The 23,603-nt window shown below is 34.2% G+C and overlaps 1 protein-coding gene across 6 annotated transcripts in view; it reads right to left on the minus strand.

The window, feature by feature from the left end:
- Nucleotides 1-1,161: 1,161 nt before the first annotated feature.
- Nucleotides 1,162-23,603, minus strand: part of LOC105831889 (myotubularin-related protein 3) — a 199,634-nt gene continuing 177,192 nt past the window's right edge. For all 6 annotated transcript variants that reach the window (XM_036293108.1, XM_012672341.3, XM_036293107.1 and 3 more), the window contains one exon: nt 1,162-2,282. In XM_036293108.1, coding sequence (XP_036149001.1) covers nt 1,949-2,282 — 334 coding nt within the window. In that variant the 3' untranslated portion in view covers nt 1,162-1,948. The remainder of the gene's footprint in view (nt 2,283-23,603) is intronic.

Here is a 23,603-nt window from a genome sequence, read left to right on the forward strand (position 1 = left end):
AAATTTTGTACGCTTATTTTAGATATTAGCTGATCATGGTTTTAATAATTGATCATGGTTTTTTAATTTTTTTTCAATCACAACTGATTTTACAGATAAAAATGGTCACAATTTTTTAGCAAAAATCGACATTCTAACTTTAAACTATCATAAAAAATTTTCAATTTTTTTCAAAATATTTCGATTAATCACCAGATATACTCACCAACTAATGAAATCATTCTAATTTTTGATTTCAGATAAACCCTGAAGGAAGCTCTGAAGGAACTAGAGTGATCAATGCAAAACGACTTTCTTTTTTTATGGAACTGTAACTTTATAAATATTTTTTTTTTCAACAATAGAATTATGAAGTATTGTTTAAAAATTACTTTTTTAGATGTAAAAATTTTATAGTAGTAAATTGATTCAATTTTTCTCCCAAAATTTTCAAAAAATCTTTCTTTAGTTTCCTGACTACACACAACCGCATAAAAGATACTTTATGGATCTAAAAATTTATCATTCTGTACATGAAGTCTATATTGCATATATACATTGAGGTCGAAAATTTTTGATATAGCGCTTGCATAAAGATAGAACGGACTAAACTGAGTAGGAAAGTACCTTTACCTTTTCGCAATTGTCGCAATATTTAATGAGTTATTAATTAAGAAAGAATAACCATTTTGCCCGGCCTACCTCCGCGGCCGCGCGAGGCAAGATAGAACCGCCCAACAAGACGCGCGTCCACGATAGCTAGGAAACTTATACAACTTTTTAAGTTAATATTTACAATGTTGTGCATTCAACGTTTTAAAAAGTTGATTTAACATTTATGTGCTAAATAAGAACACAAAAGATACACTTCTAAAATTTTTTTAACTATCGGAAAAGAATTCTTTTTTAGTTTATTTCGAATATATATTATGCTCATTCATAAAAAACTTTAAAAGATGAATTATTTCTGAGTTTACAAGAATCGAATTGTTGTATTTGCTTGTATTAAAGCTGCTTCTCTCTCGTTCTGCTTCTTCGTTTTTGTTCTTGATTCTATAATAAAACTTTAATAGTTAGTACATATCACCTATACATTTATTTGTACAATATTTTTGATTAAAAAAATCGAAATGAATGTCTAACTCTATGGTGTGCAGAAATGCAGATTATGATATCTCAGTAAAGTTAAAATAGTATATTAATGGAATATGCAAATTACATGTAACACACTTAATGTGAATCAATTCCTTAATTGAGTATAACATAAAGAAGAAATAAATACAATGCTATTGTCTTTTTTCCACACATAAACAACATTTATAAAAAAGGATTGATATAGGATAAAATTGGTTGCGTGTGTAAAAAAAGAAAAAGAAAATCTTATCGATATAGACGCGTGCGATGAGATAATGACATTTAATATCCCAATTCTCATACATCAACGTTCAATATAAGAAATACAGTTTCATTCATTTCGCTCGATCCGAATTGCTTTAGTTACCAAATAACTGCTCGCTTCGTGACCAATTGACAATTAGCGCTTCGCCTTCATAGTGTAATCGTCTACAAAGTTAAAGATGTCGATCACAGCCTATCCGAGACTTTTTACCACTCATCACACTCTCATCGTGTTGAACACAGAGTCACCTATGTAACCTCGGAGAATTCCCATTCTATTTCTTACAAAAGAAATAGAACTTTAGTCTCTGGGAATCTATTAATTTCGAGTTACTTTTAAGATATACAATCTTGTATATTGGCTCTTTGTCGTTTCCGTACCAGCTATACACTTGTTCGTACAAATTATTAATCTAACAATAAATATATTAAATTGTTTAGAATCTAGATGCGTTAGTCCACATGCCATATATATATGTAATATAAATTATAAATACGACAAGTGCATTATACGGATTAATCGCATTTCTTCGAATTATTTGTCTCGACTCTGCTCGTGCATTTTGCTTCTTTAGTTTACTGTGGCCGCCGCGACAGATGGTTGCGTTTTCTGATGCGTCGCCTGTAGCAAATTGTCGTAACAGGAATCTTTTGTCGTAGTGGGTAGCAACTTCCTCGGCCTTTGACATACCACTGGTTGTTGCGGAGTCGCTGTCTCAAAAGATTCCGTCTCATTCTCCACTTTGACATTTTGATGTCGGGCGGTGCACTGGCAAGAAATTGTATGATGACCCCGCAGCCGTGCGTAACAGTCAATACATACTCTAACAGGATTATAGAGCTGCTCGTTAGGCAATGGTGTAGAATTCTCCGAGCAATCAGCACAAAAAATCTTACCACAGCATCTATGTATAACAAAAATAAGATTACACAATATTAAATAAAAAACAAAAAAATCACGTTTTTATAGTTGTTAATATTGACATTATCTTAAAACTTAAAGTTATATCTACCTAATTCTTGGAAACAAACATTGTATTATTTAAATACTAATAATACAATTATTATTTAAATACTAATAATAAAACATGACCTGCTTAATTAGAAAACTAAAAACCTATATTTCATGCATTCTTGATTTTTTAAATACAAAATCTACTAAAAACAAATTCTGTAAAAGGAAAAATAAAATCTTCACTATTTTCTTTTGCAAATTTCATAAAAAACAATAGAGAATATAATTAATAATATTAGATCATTTTATATGCTTGTGTTGCTAATATTTTTGTTTAAAAAATTAGTTTTTTCCTACACCCTAAGATTCTTGCATAAATTATCTTTATCTAAAATATAAAAAAAGAAAAAATACATTGTGTCTGAAGTTCTTGGAGCATAAAAAGAAAAACAAGATTTATATTTTTCTCTTTTATTTTATAATGCTACTTTAAACACAAAATTGCTGTGCAATATAAACTGATATTAGTATGTCGTATACCTCACAAAAATAAATGTTAAGTACTTTGTACAAATAACTTTTATGTGATTTCTAATAAATTACTTGTGTCTATATATACTATTAAAAAAAAATAGGGAACACTTTTTCGTATACCGAAAATTTAGGCTATTTTTAAACCGCTAAAACTCGGTGAAAAATTATCGTAGAATCAAAACCCAAAAAGCGTTTTAAAGGTTGAAACTTCTTCTTTCAAACACTTTTTGGCAATTTCAGTTATCTTTCTTTTCACCAACGTGGCACAATGATGAAGCTTGATCCGTTAAAATGAAAATCTTTTATGCGAACTTACTGCGCTGCAACTCGCGTGAAAAAAATCATAGAGAATTTTTGTTACTTGCATCTTAGAGCGGGATCTTTTCCCTTTATTTTGAGTGATTGTTCATTGCTATATGATTTTTTTTGACCGAGTTATTGAGATTCTAAGAAAAAATGGTCATTTTGACTTTCATCGCTTGTTACTCGTGAACAGATCAACGTACAGCGTTCAGCAAAAAAGCGTTGGAAAGCTGAAAGTTTGCACTTTTGAATGGTGTTATTAATTTTATCACAGATTTACTTTTTCCAACAACAAATTGCGTTCAAAGATTACGTAAAAAATCACATATTTTACGGTTTTCATTTAGTTCAGTGCTTGAGCCTAGTTGCCCTTTTCGAGCCGATTCCCGAACGCGCCGCCTCCTATGCCCCCACTACCACGCGCGGCCTTGACGGCCGAGCCGCCGATCTCGCCTGTACGCTTTGTCTCAGGAGCAGCTCTGTATAAGAAATAGTGCTCTGCACAAAATTCATTAAAATTACTTTAAGTAAATAATTTTTGTTTTTATAAACAAAAAAGTACTAACTTTTTTATTACTAATTTATTTTATGTAGCATAACAATATGTAAAAACATAATATGTAAATTAGAATTTTGACAATAGTTTTCCACATCACCCGTGAGATACTATTATTGATGCGTTTTTTTTTAAGTGGTTTCCCCAGTAGGCCTAATTCACTAAAAGATGAAATATAATATACAGCTTGGCAGGAAAACAAAATTTTATATATTGTAAGATATATAAAAACGACAGGAAAATTAGAAGAATGCCAAGCTATATATTATATTTCATCTTTTAGTGGATTAGGCCTACTGAGAAAACCACTTAAAAAAAAGCATCAATAATAATACCTCACGGGTGATGTAAAAATTAAGCTATTGTCAAAATTCTAATTTATATATTATGTTTTTACATATTGTTATACTACATATAAAATAAATTAGAAATAAAAAAATTAGTACTTTTTTGTTTATAAAAACAAAAATTATTTACTTAGAGTAATTTTAATGAATTTTGTGGTGCAGGGCACCATTTCTTATACAGAGCTGCTCCTGAGACAAAGCGTACGGGCGAGATCGGCGGCTCGGCCGTCAAGGCCGCGCGCGGTAGTGGGGGCATAGGAGGCGGCGCGTTCGGGAATCGGCTCGAAAAGGGCAACTAGGCTCAAGCACTGATTTAGTTCAATGTACTGTTGAATACATGAAAAAAGATTTAATCACATCGCTAAAGCAAAGTTTTGTAGTACGATTATTCCCCAGTAATAAACACTAATATTCATGGAATAAAACATTTTTATTCCACGTGTTTATCATTCTTGGAATTTCTGAAATTGCTTACAACGTTTTTTCAACAGTTTTTCTACACTCTTGACTAAGTTACAAAATCAACCTTACATTTTTTTTTTAATAACGCTTACCGCCGGCATTAGCGTTAACCAATGTTCACCACGTGGAGAATGCCGGTCGGATTGTGCATATCGCGCGCGCGCACGTGTGTGTGTGTGTGTGTGTGTGTGTGTGTTTCACAGCAAAGGTAAGGACCCTGCGGTTTGTCACGCGCGCGCTCGCGGCTGTTTCTTGCGACTTCTTAAATGTCGTGTTATGTTGTTTCAAATACATTCAAATGTCTACGCGGCATTTGGAAATTTCATATACGAATTCAATACTCTATGAAAATTGTTTGTGTTAAACATTTGTTTTAAAGTTTCTATACGTAAACATTATATGTAAACATTACGAGTACGCACCTACTCACATGCCGTAATGTTTACAAGTAATGTTTACGTAAAACGAGACTTTGAAATAAATGTTCAATACAAAAAACAAACAAAATATAAAGAGCTCGTTAATGCTAAGCAAAAATAATGAGATAAACAAGTCAATATATCGAGCCAATACCAATTTTCCTAATACAATTTAATTTATTAAATAAAAAATATATCATTATGAACGCTATTAAAAACAACTCTGTTAAAATTGTTAAACAAATTTCAAAACGTTTCGACTATACATAGTTCTCTTTAGTCATGCCAAATTACCAATATTTATGAAATTAAACATGAGTAAAATAACACAAACAAAAATATAATTAATCAGTTAGAAAATGATAGCAATTGAATAACCATAAAAACAACGCATATCGTCTATAAAAATGTGTCATAATAATTAAAACGTGAACAAATAAATAATACAATCAAAAAAATAATTTTTTAATCTTTTTTTAGAAATTAACAGTAAAAAAATATGGTCAAAAATCTTGTCAAGAAATTTAAAAGATCAAAACTGGAAAACGTGTAATCTATGAACAATATAAACCGATATACGTATTGTAAAAAAACTATAAACTTACATATGTTGATTCCAGACACAATATTAACACATGCAAAAAAAGCCAAACAGTTTCCACAAAGTGTTAAGACGACTGTAATATTCGGTAGTCAGAAACAGAATGAGCGAACTTATTGTCCGTTAGTCATTTTCGAAAAAATGTCAAACAAACAATAATATGAATTGTCGAGACACTCCGTGTCCTTTTGTAGATTAATGCCATTAACTTGTTCTGTAATATGTATCATTTCTAAAATTAACTTTTTTGGTATCTTGATTCAGAATCTAATATCTTAACGTTATCCCAATCAAATAAGTTGTTGAGAGTGAATGACAACAATGTTCAGTACACAGACGACTCTTGTAGTGTATTGAGCTTGTATACGAAATTTTCAAAATGCCACGTAGACATTTGAACACATTTGAAACAACATAAAATGACATTTAAGAAGTCGCAAGGAACAGCCACAAGCGCACGCGTGACAAACCGCGGGGTCCTTGTCTTTGCTGTGAAACACGCGTGCGCGATATGCACAATCCGACTGGCATCCTCCACGTGGTGGACATTGGTTAACGCTAATACCGGCGGTAAGCGTCATTAAAAAAAAAAAGTAAGGTTGACTGTGTAACTTGGTCAAAAAAGTGTAGAAAAAGTGTTGAAAAAACGTTGTAGGGAGAGCCGGAGAAAAAAAGGGAGATGGTAGTTGTTAGAAGAGGCAGAGGAGAGGAGAAGAGGCGAGATGAGAAATTGAAGCTGGAGGAGGATTCGGTGGAGAATTGGAAGGGAAAAAGATTGGAGGTCATGTTGGAGGCGACGGAAAGGAGTACAGTTGGGAAGAGGAAAAAATCGGGCGTCGAAAAAGGAGATCAAAAAGACAAGGTGAGAAGAGGGGGAAAGGGAGAGGGAGAAAGATTAAGAGGGGGAAGGAGAACGGACACGGCCAGAGATGGAGCAAGAATGGGCAGGAGGAGGAAAGTGAGAGAGGAGCAAAAAAGGAAAAGGAAGAGGATGAGAGCAGTGACGGAATTTGAAGTCAGAAGAGAAGACGAGAAATGGGTGGAAATAAAGAGGAGGGATAGAGAGAAGATAGAACGGGAGAAGAGAATATGGAAGAGGATCGAGAAAAAGAAAACCGAGTAAGAAAAAGGAGGAAGAGGAAGAAAAAAAAGAAAAGAGGGAGGGGGTAACAAAGAGGGAAAGGACTGTGATCTGGAGAGAAATAGAGAGAGAAGATCAGGAAGAGAGGAAATGTTATGTAGAGGGAATCTTGGAGAGAGTTGAGAAAAGTAGTTGGGTTAAGAGGGGTAGAGGAAAGAAAGGGGAGATGTGGGTCTTATTAACGGAGCTAGATGACAAGGAAGAAATTTTTGAGAGGGAAGGGGAGATAGAAAGCAGATGGAGGTGGGAATATTAAACAATTCTTTCAATTTAAGATTATTTTTATTTAACTTCCATTGACCATAAATTAAAAAATTACCTGTTTTAATATAACAATTTATTTCACATTAATAATAATATGATTTTCTTGTAACGACCGTTTTTCGCGCGGAACTTTAGCTCGTCGGAAAAGGTCTAGGACGAAAAAGGCTCAGAGATAGCAAACGTGACGGTTGGTTAACGGCACAAGATTTTATTACAATTTTATATTACATTGATTTCGCGATTATTTAGAACGATGCGACGAGTATACAACGATTTGACTTCGCGATATGTACAACAATATTCACAATAGTCAGCGACGGTGCGCGTGACGGTCGGCCGATCAGCTGTTCGATTCGGCGGGATGTCCGCGGAGCGCGCGGTGAGGCGGGCGGTACGCGCCACGAACTCGATGTTTGGAGTTTGGTGACTGGCGGGCTCGCGGCGCGGGAGCGGTGTTTTTCAGGCCCGAGTGTTCGGTGATCGGCGGGCGCGCGGTGCGGGAACGGATGTCTCGCGTTCCGAATTTTTCCCCGAATTGCTTCGGCAATTCTGCGGAGCGTTGGTAGGTTTCGGGGAACGGCATCGGCCCCGAGAACGCTCGGGGGGAGACGGAGAACACTCCGTGCCGATTACCGGGCCGTGAGGATTCTAAGGCGAGGATGGTAATTAGCGACCGAGAGCTCTCGGCAGAGACAGAGCACGCTCTACCCCGTGGTTTGCTAGCAAGGGAGGAAGGGAATTGAGCTAGGCCGAGAACTCTCGGCGATGACGGAGAACACTCCACCGTGGATCATAACTCTAAGTCTGGCTTCTCGTCGGAATGGATTCGGACGGGATGCGAGAAGTGAAGATTATTGCTGCCGAGCGGCCTTATATATGGTCCCCGACAGCTGCTCGGGAATCTTCGGCGGTCCTCGGTCTCTTCTCGATCACATATCCCTTCAGATCAGGATGCTGGCTCGAGAGGAGGGAGGAGGTATGCCTCCGATATGTGCGTCATCTCGGTGGCGTGGAGCTGTTATGGCGGGCACGCTTGCCCGGCGGGTGGTCGGCCGGGCCGCGCAGTCGCTGTTAGCCACTAGGAACGCGGTTCGTTACATTCTAACAAAATACAGTCACTTTTTTAACCAAAATCAATTTTTTACATTTATTTTTGTGGTGGCCATATTACCCTCTCTGTTTTTCTTCGGCCTATTATGCAGTATCGCTACATTTTTATAAATAATATATAATATAGTAAATATTTCATAAATTTAAATTTGAAATTTAATAAGTTTTTAAAATTTAATAAAGAGCACTTTGATGATGTAATCGAAAATTTTCAACTCAAAACATTAATTATTAACAAAGTTATTGTATAAAATGTAAATGGGTGGCCATATTACCATCTTTTTCTCCTCCCCTGCTGCCCCTCCCCACATACACACCACATCCACACATATTCCCCATATACATGCATACACTATGCACCTTTTGAAATCTTTTTTAAAAAAAATTATGTTGTATGTTATACATGTTACATTGCTAAGAATCTTTTTTTATAGGACATATTTTTTGCAATAATAGTACATTAATATGTAACGAGAACGTAAAATCGGCCTTTCATGCAAGAGTGCGTTCACCCGCACCATCATATGCGTGTCGCGAGATAATACACGTGTGCTAAAATGTGACTGAAACTATCAAAAAGTCTTTCGTCACGATTCATGCCATCTATTAGAGGACAAGAACTGTATAAGAATATTAAAGTGCTGAAATCTGCGACTTTACTCATAATAGCAGCGCGAAAAGGAGAACTTTCGAGGCACATGTAACAAAAATGATTTCTATGGACATGCTTTTTATTCTTAACATTTAATTATTGTATTATTATATAAAGTTATATGGATTTTCTGTCGTTTTGTGTGTGTCTACATTAAAGAAAATTTATTACAATATTACATTTATTATAATAAACGTTCTTTTATTATGAAAACATTTTAATTAACCCTAGAACACGCACAGGGGTCTTTGGAACCCCAGAGTAAAAAATACCTTTGTAAGAGTAAAAATAAGACTCCAACTATCGTTCAAGTTTCTTACATCTAGATTTACTATGCGTTAGGCATAGATATTTAAATATTTCAAATTTCATGCACTGTTGTCTAAGATTGTATGTCCGATACACCCTTAAGCCACACCTAGGATTGACTAGTCAAAGTCCGAAGTAATTTTTTCAGTTTCTAGCTTTGACCAGCCATGTTAGCCACTCCTAGGATGGACTAAAAACATATCAGTCAGAGGCCGAAACACAAAATTATTTCGGGCTTTGACCAAAACGCTTGGTTATTCCGTGCATTGACCAGTCAATCCTAGGAACGCCCGCGCAACAGGGTTTGACCATAACATATATATATATCCGTTTATAAATGTATTTTCAAACTCATTAAATTAAATTATATAATTATATTATCTTTATTATCAGAGTGTGCTATGTGCATATAGTGTAAATAATATAATTATGCAAATAGTTATTGCAGTTTATATTTTATACTTCTCTCTTAATATTATATATTTTGTTATATTGTATTTGCAGTTTTAAATATTAAAAAAATATTTTGCTTTATATTAATCTATATTTGCATTTGTAACAAGGAAAATGTACGTACGCACATACGTATACATATGCTACTTTTGTTATATATATATATATATATATATATATATATATATGCATTTATACTTTATATCGTGCAATACGTTGAATATTATGTAATTAAGGTTTTTATGTTCTGTTACGGGCCGGATTTCCCCATCCGACCTCGTAACCGACATATGTAGATCGCGACTAAGCATTCGGCGAAATATCAATCGCGCAACTCCGGGCGCGACAATAAAAAAATAGCGCAACGGCCCAATTAGAGCCGAATAATCAAAATTCAGACGCAGTAGCCTTGCCGAGTAGCAGAAACACTGATCGGCAAGGATGCAACGTAATCCAGAAAACGGGAACAAAAAGGGAAAGCCTAACGCCAAGTCGAGCTCAATCAATAATCAATCTGTCGCGTTATTCTGTCACGTAACACTGCTGTAAAAGTAACCTATCAAGTGAAGTTAAGTAGTAAAATAAAGTGTACTGATATTGTCCACGGCGAGAGTGTCTTATTTAAACCCCAGTCCCCGGGAGCGCGCTCTCGAGCAAGCAGAGTGCAGCCAATAATAAGTGACCAGCGGTGCAAAGGGCCCCTGACGGAGGATGGACCCCGAAGTGCACGGAGCGGCACGACAGTTCTAATATAAAAATATACGCAGGAGAGACAGTTATTGAATGTGACTAAAGAAATAACGCAACTTCTAGCGCGGCGCGAATAGCACGAGATTATCATCTCGTTTTGCCAATAATTGAGAATGACGGAACCCATATATTATTATATTTGGATGGATTTGGCTTTTAATACTCTTTAATTTTTGTCCTTACAAAATTTTCAAAATTTTGAAAAAAGGGGGTGCGGGTGGGGTAAATTAAAAAGTTAAAAATTTTTGGAAAATCTAAATATACTATTGTAAAGAGTATAAAATATTATAAAACTTTTATATAAATCATTTTTTCATAAACCTTATATTTTCATTCGCCAAAAACGAAAAAACGCGTTATTTTCGAGAGATGGTTTCCACCCCTAAACGTCAAGATACGCCGCTAAAAAAAATATGGGTCTAATATTTTTTTATGTTCTACAACACATCTAAAGCTCATTAAAATCGGTGAGGGACAGTTCTGTCCGTTCCCTTGTAAGTTAGTGTCAAACTTCGTCGATGACATGGAGTATACAGTATTGAACATGTCAATTAGTAAGACATTTTTTTAAATTATTTTGCCGTTAATACCCGATTACACATGTAATCATTATAAGCTTTTATTTATAAATTTTGCAGATGGAAATAAAGAAAACACTTTACAGTCTAATAACGATACTAATGAAGATATTATTAATGATAATAATAATAATAATAATAATAATCTTTGATGATGAAAACTTGAACACGAATAATACAAATATTATATTAAAGGAAAATAATCACAACAGTATGTATTATGTTAATATAAAACATAATTTGTTTAATGTTAACTGCAAGCTTTTATGTAAATTCTTATTTGTCTATTTTTATTTAAAAACATTTTTTAGATTTTGAAAAGATCATTGCAGATGCTCCTTTAATAATTTTAACAGGACAAAACATATACATTAACAAAGTTGTATTGGAATTTTTAAGCTTATGTCCAACGGAAAAAACTCTATTCATGTATTTAAAGTAGAACCGTGTATGATTAAAAAAAAAACGCTATTTCATATTATTAAAAAAAATGTATTTAACAACACGTAATTAGAACTCGTATTAATATTATTTTTGCATTAAAAATTTTTTCTATTGTCATACATTCAACTAAAGCTATTGCGTAAAAGTCTACATATTTAAAACGAATAATCACCACTTTATATAATGTAAATTAATACCTAAAATTTTAGATTTGGGGATATAACGAGACAGAGAGGATGAGGTGACATTGCAGGAGTCAATTCAGCAGAACAACAAAGACATTATTCCATGAACCGATATCAGAGCTCTCCTAATACGTATCAGAATAACGATTCAATACAATCGAATCGCTCCAATAAAAAATCATCACTAGTAAGAAGCTCCAGTTCAAAGTATGTTTTTCTGCTAAATTCCTAATCTACAAAAATACTTATAAAAATAAATTTTCATTACAATATCAGTTCTACTAAGTGCTAGTAAAATACAATTAATTTTACAAATTTATTCCTTGTTTGTTTCAGAAGTAACATTTCCGCTGGAGATTCCTCAAACATGTCGAATTGGGATTATAACTAGAGCAACGACGCGAAATACATAAGCAAGAAGATAACTTCGAAGAGGCAACTAAAGGCGGAAAAGAATGAAAAATTTAAGTTCCAGTTGCGTATCCGGCCATACACTTCATTTATTAAGTCAGACAATAGTTCGTATAAAACTATAAGACATTAGCAGAATTCTCTGAAAGATACGGAACCGATTAATTTATCGTCATTTTATAAAGAAATTCATATATTTATCCACAAACCATACATCAATTATCATTAATTTGTGTAACACTTCAATGAATTCAAAGATTAAATATCTGATATAAAGTAAAAAATAAATATATTGTTGTTTAACTCGTAAACGTTCGCGTGACTTTTTTGACATAAATGTTTTAATATTTATTCATAACTGAGGCTGAGACATACTTTAAACATAAAACAATAACTTTCAAATAACATTAAAAATACGCAAAATTATATTATATTAAATTATTATATAACAATATATTATTGTTAAATTAATAAATTAATTGATTAATATTTATAACATCACTTCCCCTTTTTTCTTGGTAGCAATTATTAGTTTATGTAAACGCCTGTTAACATTTATTCACTGAAAAAACATTATACTAATAAAATTATAATTGTTGCTAACAATTGTTACTAAAATAATTTTCTTTTAAAATTTTAATAATTGTAGAGATTTTTAACAATTTACAAATTGTATATTTAAAATAAAGTTTAACTGTTATTTTCGAACCAAAAAAACAATATAAATCTTGCATACATTTTCTTATAAATAGAAAAAAAGTTTATTTATTTATACAAAAAATAATTAAAAAACATTTTACTTATTTTTAATTAAGAAAAGCGCAAAGGTTTCAAACTGTTAATTATTTAAGGTTTTCAGTTTTTTTACATTTTACAGTTTACTTTTTTTAAGCTTTTCACGTAAAACTACTAATATACCATAGTCAAATACTACGATCATAAATTAATCAAGCGACGCGGTAGCGGCGCGACGCCAAGTACATAAAGAATCCTGCTGCATGATGCAAATGACGCAAACTTCACTGCGCAAATGTCACGCCGCTACAAGCTTTATCTGGAATTTAGCTGTCAATTTCACTTTCAGTTAAAATATCTCAGAAACTAAAATTATAATCAAAAATCTAATGGCAATTTTGTTATATAATATTGATGTGAGCTTCCGATTGCGACCACTCCGAGTAAAATTGGTATACTCATTTCTGACATCTCGTAATCTCTTGCGCGAAAAACCTTACTTGGATTATTTTTCTCATTCACATGTACACACACACGCAAAGCCAGTTTGTCGTTCAAGGGGCTTCACAATGTGCCTACATATAATTTTATAAAATTAAAATAAAAATTATTTCGTAATGTAAGTAGTGAATATTGGTACGCGAAAAAATATAATAAACTTAATAATTCTGTGATCTCTTGCGCGAAAAAGCTTATTTGAGTTATCTTCCACAGATTCACATGTACATGCACACACACACGCAAAGCCGGTTTGTCGTTTAAAGGGCTTCACAATGTGCCTACATACAATTTTATAAAACTAAAATATACAAAAAATTATTTTATAATATAAATGGTAAATTTGGTATGTGAGAAAAGTATAATAAGTTAATAAAAATAAGATAAATATATGTATAACAAATACATAATATATATGTAAATGTCAAAAAAATTAATATAAAAATTAATAATAAAATTACAACAAACGTTTGAATATTCAAGCTGTAATTACAATTATATATGCATAATACATATTTGTGTGTGTGTGTGTGTGTGTGTGTGTGTGTGTGTGAGTAATGTAAGTGATAATATTAGTACACAGAAAAATTTAATAAAATTAATAAAAATAAAATAAATAAATAATAATAACATAAACAAATAATATACATGATATATATATGTAATAAATATCAAAAATATTAATAAGAAATTAAAAAAAAATTTTTAGAATTACAAATTTCTAAAGGAGTAATTAAAAAAAGAAGTAATTCTTTAATTTTTACAAAAAGGAGTGAAATCCCATAAAAAACCTTAAAAAGATAAAAAAGATACGTCAAGTACATAAACGCGTGCTTTTCAAAATAAATTTGAGATCAATACAGTTAGCCAAGTATATTTTAAAAGATTTAATAAAATTTATTAAATATTTATTTAAAAATTGCTTAAACGGGCTTGATGATTAAATGATTAAAATCAACCAACGGGATTATAGTGAAGCAAAAACTTGGCTTGCCCGGCCTAAAACGGCCGACTTAATATGACCCATCAATGTTACAATATAAAAATTATTTGTACGAATAAAATAATAAAAAAATAATAACCTATGAAAAACTTCACAAAGTTAAAAAAGATATGTCAAGTATATAAACGCATTCAAAAATGGTTTTATTCAAAAATTATTTGAAAAATGGGATTATAAGTGATAACATATAATAAAGCAGAAACTGACAGATAGTAAAGCAATATCCGAGTCACATTAATTGCATTCTTATATATATATTTATCAATATCAATAACATAGCCTTGGAAATTCAGAAAAAATACGAGCCGGGCACGCCAAGTTTTTGCTTCACTATAATCCCGTTGGTTGATTTTAATCATTTAATCATCAAACCCGTTTAAGCAATTTTTAAATAAATATTTAATAAATTTCTTTAAGTCTTTCAAAATATACTTGGCTAACTGTATTGATCTCAAATTTATTTTGGAAAGCACGCGTTTATGTACTTAGCGTATCTTTTTTACCTTCTTAAGGTTTTTTATGGGATATTTTTTATATGAATGTTATATATAGATAATATTTTGATACAACAGAATATTATTATTACAGCATTAATTAGCCTGGATATATAGATTCTTATTATACATTTTTTCACTTCAACCACTTGTGTGGACAGACCCTTTATATATTTAAATTGCCACGCTTTTCTAATTGAGACGTCGCTACTGCGTAGTCGTGCATGTTCATTGCGAACCAGCCGTGATCGTGCATTAGACCCATAGACCTTATAGATATGGACTGGCAATTGCCTATAGTTTGTGTATAGAAAACGGTATCCAGAAAAGGTGCGAGAGAGAAACAGACTTTTTAGTACTTCTTTCTCTAAAGTTACCAGAAATAACTATCGCGCATGTCAGCACACATGCATACATATGTATATACATATATATACACACACACAAGTTAAAACACGTGACCAAAACGTATCCAATCATTGAATTTCAATGTATAATATGTACAAGCATGCGCGAAACATATTTCCGGACTCTTTAGAGAGAGAAGTATGGACACGGTTTCGCTTGGTATTGCCAGTCCATATCTATATCTATGATTAGACCTTTTGGGTAGGTCCCCGCACGCACCTTTGACTAATAGAAGTCTGGACTGCTAGTTGCCTAAGTTTTGTGTAATGGAGATGAAACGCGTCCCCAATGTTAAAGTGGCAGAAATTAGAAACATTAAGCAAGATCTCGATGGTAAAAGATGAGGAGAGAGGGAGAGAGAAAGAGAGGGAGAGGTGAAAGAGGGAGGGAGGGGCGGGAGGAGGGTGGGGGAGAGAGGGACCGAGAGAGAGAGAAGAGAGCGAGTCGAGCAAGCGAATAGCTCGTGAGCGTATCGCGGTCGCATTTCTCTGTCTTTCTCTTTCTCGTTCCTGCTTTCTCTTTCCGCTTCTCTCTCTTCTCTCCCGCTCTCTCTCTCTCTATCTCTCTCTCTCTCTCTCTCTCTCTCTCCTCTCTCTCTCTCTCTCTCTCTCTCTGCTCGCTCGCTCTCTCTCTCTACTCTCTCTCTCTCTCTTCTCTCTCTCTCTACTCGCTCTCTCTCTCGCTATCTCTCTCCTATTTTCCTAGGCTCTAGGGTCAAAGTATGATAACACAAAATAGAATACACTTTGAAACAAAATATACGCAAAAATAGCTAACATAATGAAAAATCGCATTGATATAAGTATAACTATATGACTAATCTAAATCTTAATATTAACTATACAAGTAAAGTGCTAAAGCTGAGAATTAAGGGAGACGATGAGAATGACAGAAAGCAAGACAGACAATACAAGATTGAAAAATCATGCTAACTCAGATGCCCGCAGAAATGAGCGAAGAAGGGTCTTGAAAGAGTCAAGCAAAGGAGCAGATACAATGTTAGCAGGGAGAGAGTGCCAAAAATAACCGCGGAGAGATGAAAGGAATTTCTGTAAGTGGTAGTTCTATGAAGAGGAATATGAAAACATGAGACAAAGAAGTTGTGCGATCTGATTTTCTAACTGAAGGATCAGGAGGGGTAAATAGTTCACATAAGTAAGACGGAGCGTGCAAGTGGAGAATCCGATAAGTTAGACAGCCTAGAAAGTATAGTCTCCTGTTTTCAACCGAAAGCCATTCAAGACGATGTCTAAACGGCGTAATATGTTCATCTCGCTTAAGATTAAAAATGAATCTTATACAGCAGTTGACTAGTCGTTGCAGCTTAGTATTAAGTTCTTTACTCAATCCATGATAGACAAGGCAACAGTAATCAATATGTGGCTGGATCAAAGTATTGACCAGTTTAATTCTAAGTTCGGTAGAGAGAGAGTTTCGGTTAAATTTTAATTTATACAGAGCATGGTGAACGTTCTTTGAAACTTGTATGATGTGTTTATGCCATGACAGGTTAGACGTGAAAATAACGCCCAGATTTCTCACTTCACTCACAAAAAGCAAAGGCGTACAGTCAACGATAATCGGAGGAAGAAGAGAGGTGTCGATGCAATTAACATGTTTTTGGCTGCCAAGGATAATGGCCTTGGACTTAGTAAGATTAAGTCTAAGACCATTGACAATAGTGTAATCAAATATGGCATTCACATCCCTTGAGATCAATTCAAGACCACGGAGAATGTCTGCTGGAGGGCAGGACAAATAAATTTGCAGATCGTCGGCAAAGAGCATATGGCTGGTGAAAGACAGGACATTGCTAATATCATTAATGAAAAGCAAGAATAAAAGTGGTCCAAGCACCGAGCCTTGAGGAACACCAAGGGAAGTGTGAAGCCATTCAGAACGATTTCCTTCATCATCAATTACAGCTTGAGAACGGCATGTTAAGTAAGAGTAAAACCAAGTGACCACAGAATCGGAGAAGCCAAGTTTTTTGAGTTTGATAAGAAGATAAAGATGCGGGACAGTGTCGAACGCCTTACTGAAATCGAATAATACCATAATAGTAATAAGTCCACCATCTATTCCTGCCCTGACATCATTACATATACGAAGAAGAGCAGATTGAGTGTTAAAGCCAGAACGATACGCAGACTGCCTGGGGTCAAGTATATTGTTTGAGTTTAGATAATCAACTATCTGATCAGCGACAATCCTTTCAAGAGTTTTAGATAGTTCAGGCAAATTAGCAATTGGTCGCGTGTCAGACGGAGACAGAGGTTTACGAATTTTTGATAGAGGGCGTATTAGAGCATTCTTCCACTCAGAAGGAAATGAGGAGAGCTTTAGTGAATTATTAAAGAGATCGGTAAGCCAGGAAGATATACAAGGCCAAGCAATACGTAAAATAAAAAGGGGGATACCATCAGCGCCGGAAGCATACGAGTGAAGGGGGTGAGCAGTTATAAGTTTATAGATAGAATTAGGTGTAACCAGAGAGAATACAAACTCAGACTGACAAGGAGGACGGGTGATGCAGGAGATAGCTGATATAAAATCGGAAAAACATAAAGGTACGGCTGAGGAGACAGAGGTGTAATAAGAATTTAATTGAGACAAGGAAAAAAAGTGAAGAGGAGAGACCAAGGTGGATTTAACGAGACCAAGGCGAGCTAGCTCTCGCCATAATTTGGCAGGTTCAGTAATGTTATTTAAAGAACCAAGAAAAAACTCACTCTTAGCACGCTTGATATCAAGATTAAGCTGGTTCCTGAAGAGTCTGTACCTAAGAAAGCCAAGCAAGCTATTGGAACGTTTAGCCTGCTTAAATAACGTGTTGCGAACGCGAAGACGAGACTTAAGTTCTTCAGTAAGCCATCGTAAAGGTGGCCCCCTGGAGACAAAAGAACGGGTAGGCGCGAACACATCTAGTGCAGCACGTAAAGTACAGGAAAGTAAGGTACTAGATTCTTGCACATAAGCTTCACTAGACAAATTAGTACGAGTACAATTGGCATTATTAACACTAATAGAAAGGAATTCACAAAACTCAGTGACATTAATGTTTCTAAAACATCGTCGAGTATAGGAACGTTCAGTATTAATAGGAGAAAAGAGTGACAAGCGAAAGAGAGAGAAGATCATGACCAGCAATGAAAGGGCTGGATGATTTAGCAAAAGATAAAACCTTATCACTATCATCCACTATCAGGACATCGAGACATGAGTTAGAAGTAGCAGTGTGATGAGTGGCATCTGATGGAATGATATACAGTGAGAGACTAAACATAAGTTGACGCAAATAAGTCGCTTCGTACTGGTTAGATAACAGATTACAGTTAAGGTCACCGCCAATAATTATGTTTTTATAAAGGTGAGAGACGCTAGTTAACGACCTAACAAAATCTTGAAGAAGGTTGCCCTTCGGTCTTCTGTAAATAGACGCGAACAGTATCGGTTCATTAAGCGGTAAGCGAATATCAATTATTAAGTATTCAGGGTCATTTAATTGGCCACCCGACGACGCAGCAACGATGGTAGCTCGTAATGATTTGTGGAGGTAACAAGCAACACCTCCACCAATGTTTCCGACACGATCATTTCTAATTAAAAAATAGCCATCCAACGCAACAAGGTCATCAGAGACACCGGCATGGAGCCAAGTCTCAGAGACTGAGATAACATGATATGGGATGGTATTAAAGTGCAGTCTGATGAAGTCGATGTGTCCACGCAAGGAATTGGCATTAAATTGAGCTACACGGAAAGACGAGTTGAGAGTTGAATAACCGCGCGCAACGGGAGACGAGGACGAAGCAAGATTAGCAGGTCAAATGAGCCCACCAAGGTCACTCTCTGAGTTAATATAGATGATGGGTTTTGCCATCAGAATGCCTGACGTGAATACGACCATTCTTTACCCAGACATATGTATATGAATTAGCTTTGGCAACTTGCTTAATCTTTTGAAGGAGCTCATAAGTGTCCCTTGGTAGAAGCTCATTGACATGCACACTCCTGCTAGAATCATTACAGCAAATTTCCCTCTGAGTAAGCGTACCTCGTTCTCGCTTTTTAGCTATAACTAAGTCACGGACGGCACTTGAGGCTACAGTGATAATAAGAGATTTAGTGGATGAGATTGGCCCGGGTGGATCTCGGACAGCCCCGGATTGATTCCTGCGAGTAACAGATCTAACCTTGAGAATATGACAGGACAGATCAGGAATTCCCAAGGCCGTAAATATGTTTCGAGCGCACTCAGAAGGAGAGATAGACGATCGCAGCAGGAACCCGGAAAGGATAAGAGCATCTTCAGTAGGACTGCACGAGGCAGGAAGAGAAAGCTTACAAATCGCCCTTAAAATCGCGGACTGCACTTTCGAGGGCAGCACATTGCTGTTCCACGCATCTATGCGCTGACCATTTCGCTCAACACTACAACACGCTAAACTATTTAGATGATTTAGTTTGTCATTGAGTACACTAGAGAGAGAGAGAGAGAGAGGGAGAGAGAGAGAGAGAGAGAGAGAGATAGAGAGAAGAGAGAGAGAGAGAGATATAGAGAGGAGGGAGCGGGAGAGGAGAGGAAGAGGAAAGGGAAGAGGGAGAGGGAGAGGGATAGGGAGAGCGGGTAGAGTGGAGAGGGTTATAGAGAGAGCGAGGTTTCTCGCCGCTCCTGTCGAGCGCTAGTCTTTTTTGGCGCTCGCTGATGATGCTTTGGTCTCATATTTGAGTCTCTCTTCTCTCCTCTCTCTCTCTCTCTCTCTCTCTCTCTCTCTCTCGTCTCTCCTCCCTCTCTCCTCTCTCTCGCTCGCTCTCGTCTCTCTGCTCTCTCTCTCTCTCGCTCTCTCTCTCTCGCGACTCGCTCTCTTTCTTCCTCTTTGCTCTTCTCTCTCTCTGCTTCTCCTCGTTTTCTCTCTCTCTCGTCTCTCTTTTTATTCTTATCTCGCTCTCGTCTACTCTCTCTCTCTGCTCTCTACTGCTTCTTCTCTACTCTCTTCTCTCTCTACTCTCTCTCTACTGACTCTCTCCTCCTCTCTCTCTCTCCCTTCACTTCGTCATTCGTCGCTGTTTTATCAATTTGTTGCAAATTATCGAATATGCATAAAAAAAATTGACGCAAATAAAGGCTGAATTAGTTTTATAAATATATATACTTATGCAGGTAATTCTGCTAATATATCCTCATAAATATAAAATTAGAATTAATGCAATTAAAAAATTTTGTTTCTTTTAATTAATTTCTAATTTTATTATGGAAATATATTAGCAGGATTACCTGCGTAAGTATGTATGTTTATGAAATTAATTCAACATTTATTTGCGTTATTTTTTTTAATGCATATTCGGTAATTTGCAAAAAGTTGATAAAACAGCGACAAATGACTCATTCTGTCTCTCTCTTTCCTCATCTTTTACCATCGGGATCTTGCTAAATGTTACCAATTTACTTTAACATTGGGGGCGCATTTCATCTCCATTACACAAAAACCCTTTGTTGCTGGGCAATTAGCAGTCCAGACTTGCACGCGCGCGCGCACACATCTATATTTACAAATAAACTCGTTATGTTAATTGTGTATTAACGATTGTATAAATTTTAAGTGTAAATGTAACGTCGAGCCGTAAATTCACATAATTTGGCTGTCACCTTCCACAATTATTAATGTACTTAAGTATTACTGTAATATTACAATTACAATTAATATATATTTCAATAAACTTTCTTTATTTAAAACTAATAACTTCCGTTAGTTCTTTTCTCAAGAATTGCACAGGCTCCAAAGTTAAAGAAATTTAGATTCCTTAACTTAAAACAAGAACCAAACGCCAAAATCCCCAACAATGCCATAGTATTCATTACAAACGTTGACTCGGGGCTCCGAGTGCATTCAGGTTAGTGTGATTGCAGACGCAATCACAAAAGCGTCGACCCACTGACACAGTTTCTGTAAATGACCTTCCATACTTCTCCTATCTCTCCTTTATATTTTCAATAAGAAAAATCTTGGATTCTGGACGTAACAATACAACGCCAATAATAATCTTCTATAGTCAGTAACCTTTTTTTAAATCGCAAGCCATGTATGTACGCCAATGTAAGTGTACATAGATATTATACTTTTATAAAAAAATACTAGGACTCACGAAAAAAACTATTGGAAATTATTGGAAAATTACCCAAATGCAATATTGTACATTATTAATTCCAATAGCTGTTTCGTAATATCAATAGTATTTTATTATAAAAGTATTTACAAGGAAAGGTCAGTCATAGTATGATAATAATTGATTTTGATAAAACTTATTCTATCGATAGATTATTATGTCAAGTATTACTAGGTAAAAGAATAATCTGAACTACTCAAGCGTTTGCAAAAAGATTGTAATTAAAAATTACGAGCGTCGTATTGATCTAAAAAAAAGAACATTTCAGCGAGAAGCGCATAGCGCAGCGGCAGCGTGCTAGACTTGTAATTTTGACATTACGAGTTCAAGTCTCGATAAGCAACTTTTTTTCTTAAATAAAAAATAATTTTAATTACATATTTTAATGATTTAATGATTTATTTTATAAAATTGCATTATTTTCTTTTCCTGGTAAAGTTGTTATAGAATGAATAAAAATTAATAAATGTAATTGTGTTTTTAAATACTAATAACAGCAATAAAATAGATACAACACAAATAAATTTAAAACGTTTTTGTGAGGCAGTTAAAACTAATGTTCCTTTATAACGTATGTTATATCCTTGAAAAAGAAAGTAGAAAGGTAGAAAAAGAAATAGTCGATAATAAGATAATAATAGAGAGGTAGGATAATAATTAGATAGGATAATAATAGAGAGAAAAATGTTTATAAATGCAAACAAAGTATGTTTTCCGATTGATATTTCAAATTTTTTAAAACGATCGTACAACAGCAAAAAGGCGGCTTTCATACAATGCACAAGATGTGCGAATTACTGTTTCGTTTGTTTTTACGATAAATATTTTGTAACTCTTCCGTCTACTTCTACATAAATTAAACGTTTCAAATTTGTGTTGTGTATAATTTATTGTTGTCATTACTGTTTAAAAATACAATTATATTTATTAATTTTCATTCATTCAATTACGAATTTACCAAGTAAAGAAAAAACGCACTTTTATAAAATAAATAATAAAAACATATTAATTACATTAATTTTATGTTAAAAAATCGTATATCATTAAAAAATCTTTTTATTCAAGAAAAAAAATTGCTCATCGAGATTTGAACCCGCAATGTCAAAATTACAAGTCTAGCACTGCCACTGTGCTAGAGCTACGCGCTTCTCGCTAAAATGTTCTCTTTTTTAAGTTGATACGGCGCTCATAATTTTAATTACGATCTTCTCGCAAACGCTGGAATAGTTCAAATTATCCTTTTATCCAGTAATACTTGACACGATAAGTTATCGATAGAATAAGTTTCATCAAAATCGATGATATTATCACACTGTAACCTCCCCTTATTAGTATGAATAAACTTCTGAAAGACAGATAAATCAAATTTTTTAAAACTATACATACCTAATTATTTTGACACGCTGATTAAAAAAATTATAGTGAAAGTTGGCGCAAATTTAATTTTCATCATGAAAACTGTAAAAAATCTATAAAAATTAGTTTTTAATTTTTTTCAAATATTAAAAATTTTTTTAAATATTTCAAATAAAAGTTGTAAATTTTGTATACGTAACATTAAAATACGTATTTTATGTTCTATGCATTTCTGTCATACAAGAGATCGACATCGAGAAAATTAGTAAGAAAATTTAAAAAATGTAACAGGTAGATACTACCGAGAGCAGAAGGAGAAAAAAGTAAAAATCGCAAACCCATGTGAAACCGTACAACCGTGGGCCTAACTTCGTTCCGAGGCAGAAAGAAATGTTGGGTAAACCTAGTTATGCTTGGAATTACAAACCTATATAAAATCGTGCAAGAGTGGATCTAGCTTCGCCTCGTGGCAGGGAAAGTGTAGAGTAAACGTAGTTATGCTTGGAAAGTCGTAAACCCATGTGGAACCGTACAAGCATGGACCTAACTTTGCCCCAAAGCAGGCGAGACACGGACTATACGGAAACCTGTTACACTCCATCAGTTCTCGAAAACTATCATTCGTAAAAAAAACAAGAGATAGAATATTTTGATAAGATCTACAACTTTTGTTTAAAATATTTTTTGAAATTCTCAGTATTTCTTAAGATAAACATGAAAAACCCTAATTTTTATGGGTTTTTCACAATTTTCACCATAAGAATCAAATTTGCGCCAATTTTCACTATCCTTTTTGTAATCAGCGCATTAAAATACGTAAGTATAAAATACACAATTTCAAAAAAAAAAAAAAAAAAAAAACGGAGGTGTTAACTTTTCAGAAGTGCACCTTTTAGTGTTAATTAATTATTAACATTTTGCATTAAAATTTTTTTTACACCAAAAAAAAGTAATTGAAGAAACAATTTTATTAGAAAGAGGTAGAGAACTTAAAGAAATTAAAATTCCAAAAATTTTCTGAGTATTAATAAAATTCCATAATAATTTTTAATGTAAAAAAAGAAATTGCCTAATACTGTTTATTAAATTG

Source organism: Monomorium pharaonis, chromosome 10 (genome assembly GCF_013373865.1).
Source record: "Monomorium pharaonis isolate MP-MQ-018 chromosome 10, ASM1337386v2, whole genome shotgun sequence".
NCBI classification, from domain to species: Eukaryota; Metazoa; Arthropoda; class Insecta; order Hymenoptera; family Formicidae; genus Monomorium; species Monomorium pharaonis.